Below are 15,788 nucleotides of genomic sequence, written 5' to 3'. Positions count from 1 at the left end.
GGTACCTTACTGTGGACAGGCTGTGGCTCAGCTGGGGCTGAATGGTCACAAAAGGCCTTCCTCATATGCTGATGCTGGTGGGCTAGTGGGTCCAGGGGCCTCTACCAGAATGGTTTACATGGATGATTGGAGTGCTTCTTTTTGTGGCCATTCACACTCCTAGAGGCATGTGTGATGGCATAGATGAAAATCTGACATGAAAGTCCTCTTCAAGACTCTGCTTGACTTCCGTGGCTAATGTTCTGTCAACCTAATGTCTTAAGCAAAAGTCAGGATGCCAGCAGGCACAGACAGAGTGAGAGCCATAGCTACAGTCTCTTCTTTGGACAAATATGTGCCTCTAAGGGCTCACTGTAGCTGATCTGAGTATAGCCACAAGGACAGCCCCCCACGATTCGGCTGCCTCAATCAATGGCAGTGACAGTGTAGACCAGGGATGTAACTTCTTGGTTCTCAGTTCAGCTTGAGATCGTCTTCATAGTTCCTGGTGTTCACAGTTCAGCTGGTCTCCTGATTGCTCTCTTGCCCATGTGAAGAATAAAGTCTCCTAAGCCTGTAAGGGAATTTTCCTGAATGATGTCTTAAGTCTGTCCCAGTTCTAGAATCCACCATGAAAACACGACAGCAGCCACGTACAGCTGGAATTCCTCACCTCTTCACATCTTGATGGACCAGGAAGCACAAGTTTGAGTGTGTGTGCATGTGTGTGTGTGTGTGTGTATATGCGCGCCCGCATACACAAGGAGCTCCAATTATTAATAGGCCCAGCCTAGCACACATAGTATCTCCTACCAAGGGTATGCCAGGGTGACATCTCTGTACATCAGGCAAATAGTGATGACTCAGATAATACTGCCAATAATTTGTTGCTCCATCTGCTTTTTATGTATCACAACTTTTTAGAAGATGTGTGACCAAAGACTCGGCTGTATAAGTATCAGCATATTTTAGTTTTTATTGATACATAGTATTTTTGTTTCTTGCTATGCCCAAGAGGCATCATAACAATATCAGTCAGCATCACATTGTTGTTTGCACAGGAGGATAGGTACTGATGGGCACAGGTGTAACTCACTGCTAACACTGCTAATACACACACACACACACACACACACACACACACTCACTCACTCACTCAGAAGTAGACCTTTTAAGAAGTTAGGACACTTAATGTATTAGTCAGCATTCTCTAGAGGAAATAACCAGCAGAATTAATATAGTAAAAGGGGGAATTTATTAGTTTGGCTCCCATGATAAGGTCAGAGTAGTCCAATGATGGCTGTCTCTCACAGAAGAGGTTGAGCCCTGGTAGATGTTCAGTCCATGAGGCTAGGTGCCTCACCAGTACCAATCAAACACTGAAGGTCTGGAAGATTCCAGGAGAGCTCCTGGTCTTCAGTCCATGTTAGAAGCCTGAAGAAGTTAGTTCCAATATCACTGTAGGGATCATCAACAGCAGCAACAGGATAATTAACTCAGCAGTAAGACTGAAGGCACAGTGAGCAGCAAAAGTGAAAACTTTCCTTCTTCCATGTTTTCTGTTTTTTTTTTTTTTAAATCAGGCCACTACCAGAAGGTGCCACCCACATTTAGTCAAGACAATCCCCGATATGCCCGTAGACCAATCTGATACAGACAGTCCCTCACTGAGGCTTCCTAGATCAAGTTCACAATTAAAACTAACCATCACACTTGGTCAGTCTGAGGAAGGTGTCTACAAAGCAAGAACTAGCTCTGACAGTAGTTAGCTCTGTGACATTTTCAGGTCTAGTTTCTATCTCTATAAAATGAAGAGTTGATGAGATAATATTTTAAGGCCAATTGCCACCTAGTCCTTAACTCCAGGTTTTCCCAGTATGTGTTTTTATCCTGAATGTTTTACAACCACTAAATATTTCAAGGACTCCTCTTTCTTTTATTCTGGACTTATTTTTCTGGAAGGTTGTTTCACTGACTGACTTGCCCTGAATATTTTTTTTTGTAAATGTTTTATTGAATTTTTGTGTATTTCATATAGAACATCTCAATCAATCTTAATCATCTTTATACCCTCATCCCCACTGGCACCCTCCTATAGCCCCCCCTCCCCCAGAATTCATACATTCTGTCATTTGTGTTAAGGCCTATTGTGTCAAGTTAGTGTCCCCAGAATTTCCTCGGTGCAAGTTCACCTACTGAGGCCTAGTCAGCCTGTCTAGAGTCCCTCACTTTAAGAAGATCAGCTCTTCCTCACCCAGCAGTAATCAGCTGACAATATTTTCATTGTATGTACATGAGTATATTAACTTCAGGTATGTAAGCACACCTGTGTCCTTCAATGCCCATGGAAGTCAGAAAAAGGCATCTGATCACCTGGAATTGGAGTTAAAGACCGTTGTTAGCCATCATGTGGGTGCTGGAAGCTGAACCTGAGTCCTCTGCAAGAGCAGCCAGTGCTCTTAACCACTGAGCCGTCTCTCCAGCCCCTTGCCCTGAGTATTTTTGACATATGGGGATGTCTTAGTAACAGAACTGCACCTAGATACTTTAATCGGAGTGAATGAGCCATTGATGAGCCATTAGCTGCCATGGTGAGGACTTGGGGTTAATTTTGACCGAATTGTGATGTTGCCTCCTAAACAAGAAATATAACCATGCCTTTGCTAAGTAAGCTGGGATGGAATCAGCTCGCCATTGCAATTCAATGTCCTCGTGAGTCTTACCCTCTAATCTCTCAAATGATTGATTTGTTCATCATGAAAGTTAAGGCCAGGCAGACAGCAGGACAAAAGTGGGCCTTGAGCTGACCTGAGGAGGGGGCTCTCTATAGAGTTATGTCTTTCATTTGATTCTCTGCACAGCCTTGCTGCATCATGCTTTTATGTAGTCATGCAGAGGTAAATGCCGAAAGAAACCCCAGAATGAGTAAAAGACTTCCTTCAATATGACCCAGACCTGTGAGCTCCTTCACCTTCCTTCCCTCTCCCCTTCTCTCTCTCATTCTTCCTCCCTCCCTCCCCACCCCCTCCCTTCCCTTTTTTTTTTGCAAGAACATTATAATTATCATAAGATGTAGGAGATGCAGTTAATTCATGCTGTTAAGCTATAGTGTTTGCTTTACCACCTTGAAAAGAAGCCAAGCACCAGTGGTCACCTGGGCAAGACACTAGTTCTCAGGGGGCCATTCTGAAAGCATCACCTAGAACAGAAATTACCACCCTGGGTACCTCATCTTTCCATGCTGATACACAGTTCTCAAAACTGTGAGTCTCTAGATGACCTGTTTTACTTTCTTTTTGCCGTGTGGTGTATGTCAGTATAGTCAGTCTGCTATCTCATTTCCCCTCATTCAGTCTTCTGAGTATCCTTATATCAGGAAGATGCCTTTAGAAATGAGAGGGTTTTTTTTTTTAATTTTTTATTTTGGAGATAGGGTCTCTCTGTAGCCAAGCTGGCCTGGAACTCACTATGTAGAGCAGATTGTCCTCGAACTCACGGAGATCCACCTGCCTCTGCTTCCTGAGTGCTGGGACTAAAGGCGTGCGCCACCACGCCCGCCAAGATTTTGTTTTTGTGACTATAAATATTGGGATTTTTGTTTACACCAAGGTGGACAACAACACAGTGTTGGTTGACAAGCTGAAGCGATTCCAGCAGGAGAACGAGGAATTAAAAGCTCGGATGGACAAGCACATGGCAATTTCAAGGTAAAAGTGAAACAGCCCCTCCGGTCTTTGAGTGTGCACTGTTACTTTCTAGCCACACTCTACTGGGTTCCTCCCGAAATTGAAGCTGATAAATAGGCGCTAATTTCCATCTGGAACAGAGGGTGGTGGCAGTTCATTCTTCTACCAAAGTGGCTTGGACCAAACATGGCCGCCTAAGTGAGCAAGCCTCAACCCACAGCCCTGGACTCACTAACTGTGCTGTTGTTTTCAGAGAAGGACCAACACAAAATCAAATAGAAAGTATCCCTCAAGCTAAGACAGAAAACAATACATGCTCATAGCAGTTTCCCATAGCCTGCTATAAAATTTTCCAAAAAGGAGAGCTACTGTTAGCTGTTGATATTGCCGTCATCATCGTCATCATCATTGTTGGGAACAGACTATTCTTCCAGTATTTGGGAGTTTGTTCATTTTCCTTTTCGTACTGCCCTGTTCTAAACCTGGACACTCACACGTTAGGCCAGCCCTCTACCACTCAGCTGTTTCCTACTCTAGTTACTTTCTATTGTCACCAAAATCAACTCGGGGAGGAAAGGGTTTATTTTATCTTACATCTCCCAGTTGATCACTGAGGGAAGTCAGGGCAGGAAGTTAGGGCAGGAACCTGGAGGCAGGAGCTGAAGCACAGACCATGGAGGAACACTGCTCACTGGCTCACTCTCCTGGCTCCTGCTCAGCCTACTTTCTCATACAACACAGGCCCTCCTTCCCAATCCAATGGAGGCAGTGCCTCAATTGAGGGTTCCCTTTATCCAGGTATGTCAAGTTGGCAACTAAAGTTATCTAGCATGGAAACCATGTAGTATTTGGATTTCTTAGGTTAAAAATCTATGACCCTGTGCAGGAGTTTATTCCACTGGAGTAGGTTTTTTATACCTTCAGACTTAAAAGAAAGAGTTAATTTTTGGCTTAGACTCCACATGATTTCTGGTTCTTGTTTTCAAGGCAACTCTCCAGTGAGCAGGCAGCGCTGCAGGAGTCCCTGGAAAAGGAGTCGAAGGTCAACAAGCGACTGTCCATGGAGAATGAGGAGCTGCTGTGGAAGCTGCACAATGGGGACCTGTGCAGCCCCAAGAGGTCCCCCACATCCTCAGCCATCCCCTTCCCATCCCCCAGGAATTCTGGCTCCTTTCCCAGCCCCAGCATCTCACCCAGATGACACTTTCTGAAGGGAAGAGACTCTCCAAAGGCACTGGGATGCAGGTCTGCAGGACTGACCCTAAGAATGATTGTGGGAGCAAGAGCTACACTAGCTTTCTGGAATTTCCACAGGATAACTGGAAAGCCACCACCACGTCAGCTACTTACAAGATGGGAACTCCAGAGGAAGACTTTTGACTCAGTCCAAAAGCTGCCTCCAAAAAAGATTTTGGAATTGATGTGGACATAGTTGCACAAAGCACTTAAGGAACGAGAGAATCTTGTTCTTTGCCTTTTTTCACCTAAGCATAAGGGGAAAGAAAAACTCTCAGGGGCCTATTAAGATAAAGATTTATAACCTTTGTAATGTTCTTCACCAGAGACACCTTCTTGTGATTTTTATTTCAGTCTGTGGGTGGGGGTGTGTGAATGAAATGGATGTAACAGTGTGTCATGTGTCTGATGCAGCCCTCTCTGCTGTCTATTAAGTCAGCAGCTGAGTATAGCTGGGTCTGTGCTAATCACATCACCGGTGCACACATTTCAACAAAAGCCATAGGAGAGAAAGCAGTGGTTTTGTGAGTTATAATTCTCCGCCACCAGCTCCTCTCAGCACCGTGATGTGGCCGGGCGAAGGAATGACAAGAGCTTTTTGACTTGTTGATGTCTATATTTCTGTGTCTTTTTGGAGTAACTTGTTGGCAGATTTTCAGTGTTCAGCTCTGTCAGTTGACACTAGATATTTTTTTTCTGTAGATTTTTGTGAGCATAATTGCTATACTCTGATCCATTTTCTATGGCTATGAGCAAATGTAGAATCCTAACTTTAAAAAAAATCTGTATATAAAGGGGCAGTATCAATGGGCTTCTCTGCCTTTTACCTTGAATCTAAGCTATCCTTACAGAGGTAAACCTTCATCTTCTCTCCCTTTACCCTGACTTCCTTCTTTTTTTCTCTTCCATCCAGAGCCACAAAAGCAAACCTTATACCTCCTGCCTACTTTTCTGTGGGACAAAGATAAAGGCATATGCTTCTCCAGAGCCAGCTCATCTTTGAGGTGCTGAACCCATTTTCCAAATACACTCAGGTCTGGGACCTGAGGCTACAAATTTTGGGAAACTTTCAGGAAAGTCATTAAAGATACGGGATTCAGCACATACTTATAAACAGAGCTCCTTCATTAAACCAGTGATGCAGTGTGATAGAGCAAGACTGTCTGGAGAGACAATGCTAATATAGGGAGACCTTTTGAGTGCTCTCCCTGTCATTGGGATATAGCCAAAAGGGCAGCCCAAGAGTGGGAAATGTGGTTTTATACAGCTCCCCTTCGAGTTGAATTTGAGTTTCTTTTCAAAATCTCGCTTGTTACCTCCCACAATTCTAAGATTTGTGGGAAGGCAGAAGGATAGCTGTGGCTTCTCCCCACCCCCGCATGTGTCGACATTGTGATGTCAGTATTTACTAAACCATCTTCGATGGCTGTGCAAATAACCCATTATAGTAAGAACAGATTCAGGATGCTGGATGGTGGGTATTTGTGCCATTGTGTACATTTACACTACATAGCAAATTGGTAGTTATTCATGATGCATGATTTTTATTAGTGGTTATGTTTAAAGTCTTTAACCTGCAGTAGTTTATGATGTATGTAACCTTCCATGTTTGCTTCTGATAAGTGGGAATGTAGGTTCACTGCCACCTCCTGATATTTCTCTGCTCATGGTTCCAGTTCTCAATGACACTAGCCAAAGTTGGGTTTACCTTTCATGCCCTGGCCATGGTAAATCACATGCTATTCCCCGCTTTCCTCCATACCATTTAGGTGTCCGGGAAATCAGTCTTACAGAAATCAGAATAAAATGTCTTCAGTGGATGGAAGACAGTAAGAAAGAAGATAGGAAACAAAATAGAGAGCTTTTCATTTTGTTTCAAACCAGATGTTTTATGTAGGATGCAAAATGTTGGCACATCATAAAAATGTGATATGCTAACAACTGTAGTTTATAGTGATGGAAAGTGTATTTTACTTTGATCAAATAAACAGTGCTGGACTATTCAATGTCATATGCTTCACACTTCAAAGTGTTAGGCTGTATAGCCCTTTTCATGACTCATAAGACTATGTCCCTTAAGTTATTTTACAGGAGTTTTCAACACAGTGCCAGAATTTGTCATGGGCTGATCAGACCTTGAGTTTAGAGCTAAGCTTTTCAAAATTCAAAGACCTGTGTATTTGAGAAATAAATTTTGGCTAGTTTCAATAATTTCTGCCGTATGACATAAGAAAATTGAGACTGCTATGGTCTAAGTATTTTTGAAGACAGATCTAGACAAAACTAAATGTTCCTTAAGCTGTTCATCTATGTTATGTTAAAAGCAAAACTTTTAATAATATATGTTCCAGTTCTTTTGAATAGGCAAATTTAGAATTAGTACGTTTGAGTACAACAATTTAATGTAAAAGTTAAATATCTGTGACTTTTTGTTATTGTTATAAATTAACTCACATTAGCTTTAATGTTCCAACTGAGAGAAAGTAACATGTCTAAGCATTTGAATCGTGAGTTGTTGCTTGTGGATAAGCAATTGAACTTGGTTCAGACATCAAAGAGAATTACTGGGTACTGATCCAAAGATTGCTGCCAACAAGCCCTCTGGATGTACTTCTAACCAAGTGAGGAACACAAGCACTTAGCTCATCTTTATTTTTTATAAAAACTTGCTCATTTAATAGAAATGATTATACAAAGTTGACATGTTTTCTTAGTGTAAAAACTAGAAACACTGTAGATAAGCAATCACTATATATGCCTTCTGTTAGAAAAGTTAATGCTTCTATTAATAGACTGATGATGACTTCCTTTTAATTTGGATGTCTGTCTGACTCACAAGCAGAGGTTGGCGCTTGGCACTTGACATTAGCCTCTGGTAAAGTACGAATAAAAGGAACCCAAAGCTGATTGTATACACAGATGGGCTTTCCACCAGTTCATTGCACTTCACTTTCCAAGTCAGGAAAACTCAATAGCGGTCGCTACTGTAGTCTGTCCTCGAAGATTCTGAGCAGTGCAAATGTAATATCCTGCGTCAATGGTCTCAAAGTCTTCGATGGTAATGACACTCTGGGAGATTCTTGTGGTGTGTCCCAGTCCTCGGTGGACCAGCCTCCAAGTGTCTTGAATGGTCACCGGCCTTTCATCCTGTTTAAAGACAGCCACACAGACTGAAGCCAGAGCAGACAAGCTGTCCTATATGCAGCTCCCGTAGAATGCAAAGCACATGCTCATAGAAGACTATGTGGTATGCAGAGCTCATGGGCTCTGGGATTGTTTTTTCACTGAATAATCAATCATTCAAGGCTGCATTTTTTCCAAGTGGAGCCTTGAATTTCAGCATCTTTCTGCCTTTTAATAAGTTTCTACTTAATGTAAAATGGATTCTTTGGAGCTCTGAGGGGAGCTAGACTTCAGTGTGAAAACACAGGCAGAATTTTCCACTCTATCATCTACACATTGCCAGTTTTCACCCCCATGTAGTTCTCATTCACAGAATTTAAAGCCCAAAGCACCGGCTGTGTACGTGAATAAGAGCTCCTTGCAGATCAGATTTGGGAGAGGGAGAAAGGTGATAGACTAATATGCCTTGGTGCCAAGGATGGATAAGATCATGCCCTAGACAACATGACTGCCCATTCTAGAAGCTGATCACTTTTTGAGATATATTTCAGCCAGTTTGGGTGATAAGAGCAGTATTTTGTAAATTCACTTAATAGAAGTAATTTATGCTAAGTTTATGCTTTTTCTGCACATAACAATTAGAAATGTAAGCCAGGCATGGTGGCGCACACCTTTAATCCCAGCACTCAGGAGGCAGAGACAGGAGGATCTCTGAGTTCAAGGCCAGCCTGGTCTACATAGAGAGTTCCAGGATAGCTGGGGCTACAGAGAGACCCTATCTCAACCACCCCCCCAAACAAACCCCAGCAATGTAAAAAGCCAGTATATTGAAAAGCATGGATGTCTTCTAAACATGACAGTGTATTTTAAAAGCAAACACCTAGTTCCAGGATGCTGGAAAGTACTATTCTCCAGGGAGCATCAAATTCTGCCCATCACAACTCTTAGTCTAGGAGAGATCTGGCTGCTGAGGATGACTTGGGAGGCCAAATCGCTCCTGGTAACAAAGTTGGTAGCAGAGCTGTTTATTTTAGCGAGCAGAGCTTACTCAGAGGCTAAAGATGCTTGGCTTGCTTTTATAGAAAGTATTTTAAAATGGTCTTTGACCTCACAACATCTTTTCAACAGGGTCTATGTTTATATGCCCACTTGGAGGATGTCTGCTCAGAGCCCTTCACAGGCGTTAGGTGGGGATTCCTGGCCTGCTGGTACCTCCCTTCTCCAACCCATGCCTTTAAGCCTGGATAGTATTTCCTGAAGGAGGTTAGATCAGCCTCTGGTGGACCTAGGGGATGGGCCTGAAGGCTGGAGTTTGGGTGTGAGAGAGTGTCTCCTTTTCCACTACTGTCCCTGACTAGTAATGATGAAAAGTTACATATGAAGAAGGCACCTTGAGTGAATTGCCTAATGGAGTCATTCACTTTTTTGTCTAAAACGATCTATTGTTAAATAGACTGGAGCATCTTAGAAGATGAGCATTCCCTGGCTCCTACCTAGTCCCACACATTTCTTATACCCAAGCACCCAAGCTATGGCCTATGTCACTATGTGGTGAAAAACTGAATTAAAACTGCTGGCTGAGGCTGGGCTGTGGCACTTACCTTCTGCCCAGGAAAGATCCACCTGAATTCCACCTCCACATCAGGTTCCCCTAGGACAGTACAGAGCACACTGATATCATCCCCACCTTTCACCTTGTTGGAGGAGGCCAGGATGGTTGTCGATGGAGGGCCACTGGGAACTGAGAGCAAGCAGGAAACAAACAAACAAAAAATGAGATCCATAACTGTGGTGTTAAAGCCAAACCGATAGTCACATTCTGTTCTGTGGAGAGAGAGGAAATATCTCTTCCTTTCCTACAGCTTCACTACCAGCCCCAGGTCAACACTGGCCCACCCTTTGGTTTTGTTGGAAGCTGCCTCTGCCTCTCTACCTTGGTGGTCCAGAATGGGTAGTCTTCCAGAATTGAAGGTCCCCCTCACTCTGCTTGTGGACAGGGGAGGAGCTAAGGAGTTGGCCAGGGTCATGTCAAAGTCATGAGATGCATGTGGGAAGGGGAAGAAGATCTCAGGAAAGGACTAAGCAGAGCATAGTGAAGATTTCCTGCCAAGGTGGAGGTCGACAGGTGTGTGGCATCGATCCTCAGACACATCCAAATGAGAAAGATGTTTACAGGAAGGATACAAGTGTGGCCTGTGTTTGCTGTGCCTTTATTTCCCAGCGCTTCAGAAACATCTGTTATGGTCAGTTCATTCAATCCGTAATTTTGACGGCAGCCTTAAACAAGGAGATGTGCTAGGAGCTGAGACCACAGGAGCAAGCCAGACAGATGGCAGACTGAGTCCTTGGACCCAACAGCCCAGGGGAGGTGGTGGCCACTAAGTGGCAGTTATAGTAGTTCACTTAAACTTTGAAGGTGGAGCCCAAAGTGGGTTTCAAGTTCACCATAGATGGTGAACCAGGAAAGTATCTTTGATGAATCAGGATATAGACTAAAGTCTCAGCATTGAGCTTAAAAGACATTGGCAAGGCTGGGTGTGGTAGAGCATGCTTTTAATCCCAGCACTGGGGAGGCAGAGGCACATGAATCTCTGTGAGTTCAAGGCTAGCCTGGAGAGGCTACATAGAGAGTTCTGGGCCTAGCTGGGGCTACAGGGAGACCCTGTCTCAAAAATACTCCCCCCAAAAAAACCCCAAAAAGACATGGGCCAGAGAAGCAGGAGGCTCTGGTAGGCCAGGGATAAGGGGGATAAGGTAGACCGCAAGGTACAAGGCTACAGCCAGCTGCGGGGGGCGGGGGTGGAGGGAGGGGGCAGGCCATGTGAGGCCAGCCAGGACTTTGACTGTAATCAACAGTATAGAAAAATGAATTAGAAAAAGGTGGGCATCATATGGGAGATCAATTAGAAGATATTCTCATTGATTCTAGGAAGAGATAGCTTGAACCCTTTTTGGATTAAGGGTAGAGAGAAAAGATCTGAAAGTGATTTAGTGGAGTCTAAAAGACTAGGAGAAGGTCAGGCTGGACCTCTGTTACGGTCATGCATACCAGGTAAATGAACATCCATCAGAGGCAGAGGGCACAAGAGTGCCAGGTCTGCAAAGTGAAACTGAGTTGAAGGTGGGGGATGTTGAGGGTCCTCTGGAGCATCTAATTACAGACATCAGTTGAACATATGAACCTGGCCTCACAGACCTGGGCACAGATGTTCATCTAAGAGATCATTGGTGTTTAGCTATGAAGTGGAGCCATGGATGTGGATCAGGCTTTCGGCAAAGAGATCAAGGGCTTAGGCGTCCTGAGGACGCTAACATTTAGAATCTGATGAAGTAGTAGAGTACTTGCCTGGCTTCTTTGAGGTCCCAGGTTCAATCTTTGGAACGGCCCCAAACCAAAACATTAAGTACAAAGAACTGGAAAGGCAGAATGAAAAGTGGGGTCAGCGTTGAAGGGGTTTCACACAGGAGAGGTGGTGTCTGGTAGGATGAGGACAGAAACTGCCTGCTGGGTTTGCTGACAGGGATCTCTGAGGACTCTGGTAAAGGCTTTTTTTTTGTAGTGTGTAGGGGAAACAGCTAATGAAAATGGGCTGAAGGGCTGTGTGTGGTGGTGCACGCCTTTGATCCCAGCACTCGGGAGAGAGACGGAGGCAGGCAGATCTCTGTGAGGTCAAGGCCAGCTTGATCTACATAGTGAGTTCCTAGTCAGCTGGGGCTACAGGAAGATTCTGTCTCAAAAAGAAACCAGCTCTGAGGTGGGCAGAGCCAGGAGGATCGGTGGCACTTGCTGGTTTCTAGGCCTAGAAGAGAAAACATGAGCATCGGGTCAGGAAGAGACTCTGTCTTGATGGAATGCACAGAGAATGATGGTGAAAGACGCTTGACATCCTCTTCTTGTCTCTGTGCATGCATACAGGTGTGTGTACCCACATCCACACATATGAACACACAGGCACAGATGTAACACAGATAACACAGACACACATACACACATGAAAAAAAAAAAAAAAAAAAAAAAGAAAAGAAAAAATGAAAAGACAAAAGAAAAGAAAAGAAAATGGGCTGAAGGATGAGGGGAGGTAAGGGCAGTCAGGGAATACAGAGAATTTTCAGGGTGTTTGTGATGGGGAGGAGGACCTTAGTAGAGGGCGGAGAGCACTCAAAGAAGGGTTATGGGAATTATTTGGAGACACAGTGTTAGAAGTCTACTGAATGAATCCCATACTGAGAATGGAGGATGGGGGGGAGGCACTGAGGGACCCAAATTCTAATTTCTGAGAGCAGCCAACTCTGGAACAATGGCCCTTTCCACAGGGCTGCCTAAGAAACTCCATTGCTGTAAGACTGCCATGCCCCGACCTAACTGCTCATCCCTCATCAGTGTAAGAGTTCTCAGACACAAAAGTCATCTTGCAGGGGCTACAGTGCCAGAAGAGAAACCACTTCCTCCCCTCAGTCCTGGGGTTAGGAGGAGCACACTCTCTCTAGGAAGTGAAGGAGGGAAGAAAGGAGGAAGGCCCAAGAGAGTTTTGTCTGGGAAGGGCATGTGGTGCTGTAGCTCACTAGCCTGTCCCTGTGCCATGTGCTCCACAGTAAGAGGATCAGAGAGGCATGGAAATTTCAAGGCTATAGGCATCCTGAGATTACTGCAGTGGGTGCAAGGAAGTGCTGCAAACAGAAGGTGGAGCCAAGGGGCAGCAAGAAAGTGAAGCTGTGTCTGAAGAGGGCCCAGGCATCCAGGGAACCGCTTAGCAATGAGTCTGCTGTCATATATGACACGTGTTGGAACCACCACTGTCCCCATCTGACTCAAAGACAAACCAGGCTAGTATTTACTACCATGGGACAGCCATCTCTGGGCTTCTGCATCTCTTCTTCATCCCCTGGGCTGGCTCTAGATGGGGAGAGAGAGGTGGGAGGAGACAGGCTTCTGTTCTAAGCTCCTTGACTCACAGCATGCTGACAGGGAGAGCAGGAGCAGGCTTTGGAACAAATACGGGATGAAAATACTAAATGAGCAGCTTGATAAACCAGATGGGAGTGTTTTTCTAACCCAATGTGCCTGTTGGATATGAAATTGGGCTTATCTACCTCTAGCCAGTCTCAATATCCTTATGCACAGGAATTTCAACACTACAGAACTGATGGAAGGTACCAGAGGAAAAGATATTCCATGTGTGATTACACTGAATTGAAACTCCCTCCATCACATTTTGTAAAGTTCCATTTTGAAGGGAAGGATTCACTTGTGTCAGGAAGAAGGCCAAGTGGAAGCAAGTGAGGTAGGCAGCAATTTAGAGACCGGGCTTGGCAGTACTCATTTGGAAAATAGAGACAGGAAACAATGTAGGATCACCAGGCTGGGAAGGGTGAGGCTGGGGAGAACCACCACCTGCCAACCTGTGGGATTTTTCTAGAAGCCCTCAGCTCTCCATATATGGACTCAAAGAAAAGACATTTAGGGTTTTTGTTGTTTTTTTTTTTTTTCTAGACAGGGCAAGGAGCTCAGGACATGACAGAGAGGACTGCAAGGACAAGTGTGGGATCCAAGCCAGGCAGGTTAGAGAGACTGGAGAGACAGGAGAGGCCTCGGACCAGGCGGGGAAGGAGACAGAAGTGAGGATTGGTGCAGAAGAAACCACTGAGTAAGTCCGAAGTCTGTGCTGGGAGCTAGGGATGGGACTTGGCAATCTCGGTATCAGAGCAGTTGTGGTGTTGACATGTAAAAGTTGTGACTGGTAGAGGGTATCTGAGGTGGAATAGACTCAGTAAACATGCTGATAGGTTCCAGGTGGACACTGAAGTCAGTCTGAAAATGCAATTTAAGAGAGATGAAATCCTCAGTGCATGGCAGGGGGTGACAAGAAAGGAGATGAGAATAGGAGCCATAGTCAGCACCTGGAGGAGCAGAGGTCCCTAACACAGGGTGACCGGATGAGGGCCAGGCATAGATGCCAGCATTGAGGTGAGAAGAAGACATTTGGTTAAAGCAGAGAGGCAGAGGGGTTCTAAGGGGAGACACATGGGACTTGCTGGTCAAACACACAGAGGCAGAATGAGAGTGAACATGGGAAGGACTTAGAGGAGGGAATGGAGGGGGCTGGGTCAAGAAAGCAGAAGACTCTAGAAGTGCAGGAGAGGAGTCTTGAAACAGCATCCCAAGCCTTTTTATTTTCATCTCAACCAGCCAAAAGTAACAGATCTAGGTGAGGGAAGCAGACATACCTTCTACGTAGAGCAGCTGATACTTGACTGAGATCTGAGACTTGCCCTCAGCCTCCGCCTTGCAGTAGACCACCCCCTGGTGATCAGAGCGAGGCTGAAGGTACACAAAGCCTCTCTTCAGGTCGTAAGTAATGTCTGTTCCATTGGTGGGGATTTCCTTGGCAGGAAACTCTCTGTGCAGTGTGACTGTGGCTGACAGCACAGTCACTCGACAAGGAACCACAGCTTGTCTGTCCGGGTTCAGGTAGACAACATCAAAGTAACTGGGAGAAGGTACAAAGAGTTCTCCTTTCTCTGCAGAGGGGAAGACATGGGGTTAATGATGCTGAAGAAATGCAGTAAGGGTGCCTTGGGGATTCTTAAAACCACCATAAAGATGAGGGAGGACTGACAATGTACAAACCACACTTGAGTCTTTATGAGAGAGCTGTTTTTTTTTAATGAAAACTTGGAAGGATGACTTTGCTTCCTGCTGTAGTTTAGATGCTGACTGTCCCCCAGGGGGGACAGTCATTGGAGATATGTTCTTGAAGGCAACTATAAGACACCAGCCTCTTTTTCTCTCTCTTTGATTCCTGGCCATGAAGTGAGCAGTTTTTTTCTGTCATGGGCTCCTGACGTGACACCTGTCTCACCACAGGACCAAGGATATGGGGTTAATTGACATTGGACCTTGTCCTAGTCTGTATCTTCATTGCTGTAACAAAACACTCTGACCAATACCACCTTGGGGAGGAAAAGGCTTATTCGGCTTACGTCTCCCTTAGTTGTTTGTTTGTTTTGCTGTATAGAAAATTTGTAATTTAATTAGGTACCACTTACTGACTGTTGACCTCGGTATCTGAGCAACAGGTGTCTGGTTTAGAAAGTCCTTTCCTATGCCCATATCTTGGAGGGTGCTGCCTATGTATTCTTCTAGCAGTTTCTGAGTTTCAGGGTTTATATTGAGGTCTTTGATCCATTTGGAGTTGATTTTTGTGCAGAGTGAAAGATAAGGGTGAAGTTTCATTCTTCTGCAGGTGGAGATCCAGTTTTGGCAGCACCATTTGTTGAAGATGCTGTCTTTCCTCCATTCTTAGCACCTGTCCTAGTTTGTTCTTCATTGCTGTGACAAAATACTCTGACCAATACCAACTTGGGGAGGAAAGGGTTTATTCAGCTTACATCTCCCAGGTCACAGTTCATCAGGGAGCCCAAGGTAGGAACTCAGCACAGGCCATGGAGGAACTCTGCTAACTGGCTGGCTCCCCTGGCCCCTGCTCAGCTTGCTCTCTTATCCAACACAGGTCCACCTGCCCAGGGGTGGCACTACCCACAGTGGGTTTGCTCCCCTGGCCCCTGCTCAGCCTACTTTCTTATGCAAGACAGGCCCACCTGCCCGTGGTTGGCACTACCCACAGTGCGCTGGGCCCTCCCACATCACTCAACAATCAAGAAGGTGCCCCATGGACATGGCCACAGGCCAGTCCAATGGAGGACATTCCCCAGTTGAGGCTCCCTCAACCCAGGTATGTCAAGTTGACCATAAAGCTATCCAGC

The 15,788-nt window shown here is 45.0% G+C and overlaps 2 protein-coding genes across 7 annotated transcripts in view; one reads left to right on the top strand and one right to left on the bottom strand.

Moving 5' to 3' along the window:
• Positions 1-6,912, top strand: part of Mtus1 (microtubule associated scaffold protein 1) — a 163,550-nt gene extending 156,638 nt beyond the window's left edge. For 4 of the 6 annotated variants that reach the window (XM_029554901.1, XM_008850840.3, XM_029554900.1 and 1 more), the window contains 2 exons: positions 3,589-3,686; positions 4,653-6,904. In XM_029554901.1, the coding sequence (XP_029410761.1) occupies positions 3,589-3,686; positions 4,653-4,866 (312 nt within the window). In that variant the 3' untranslated portion in view covers positions 4,867-6,904. Of the gene's footprint in view, positions 1-3,588; positions 3,687-4,652 lie in introns of all 6 variants that reach the window. The other 2 variants (XM_008850842.3, XM_029554902.1) reach the window with 1 other exon arrangement.
• The window catches only part of Pdgfrl (platelet derived growth factor receptor like), a 55,821-nt gene continuing 45,844 nt past the window's right edge, over positions 5,812-15,788 (bottom strand). Inside the window, exons 4-6 of the mRNA XM_017802658.2 lie at positions 14,250-14,543; positions 9,626-9,765; positions 5,812-8,048 (exon numbers count right to left, since the gene is read on the bottom strand). Of these exons, the coding sequence (XP_017658147.1) occupies positions 7,860-8,048; positions 9,626-9,765; positions 14,250-14,543 (623 nt within the window). The 3' untranslated portion in view covers positions 5,812-7,859. The remainder of the gene's footprint in view (positions 8,049-9,625; positions 9,766-14,249; positions 14,544-15,788) is intronic.

This window comes from Nannospalax galili, unplaced genomic scaffold (genome assembly GCF_000622305.1).
Source record: "Nannospalax galili isolate Female #2095 unplaced genomic scaffold, S.galili_v1.0 scaffold1025, whole genome shotgun sequence".
NCBI classification, from domain to species: domain Eukaryota; kingdom Metazoa; phylum Chordata; class Mammalia; order Rodentia; family Spalacidae; genus Nannospalax; species Nannospalax galili.
The sequence above is the reverse complement of the archived record's forward strand: the minus strand, read 5'-3'. Positions and strand labels throughout refer to the sequence as shown.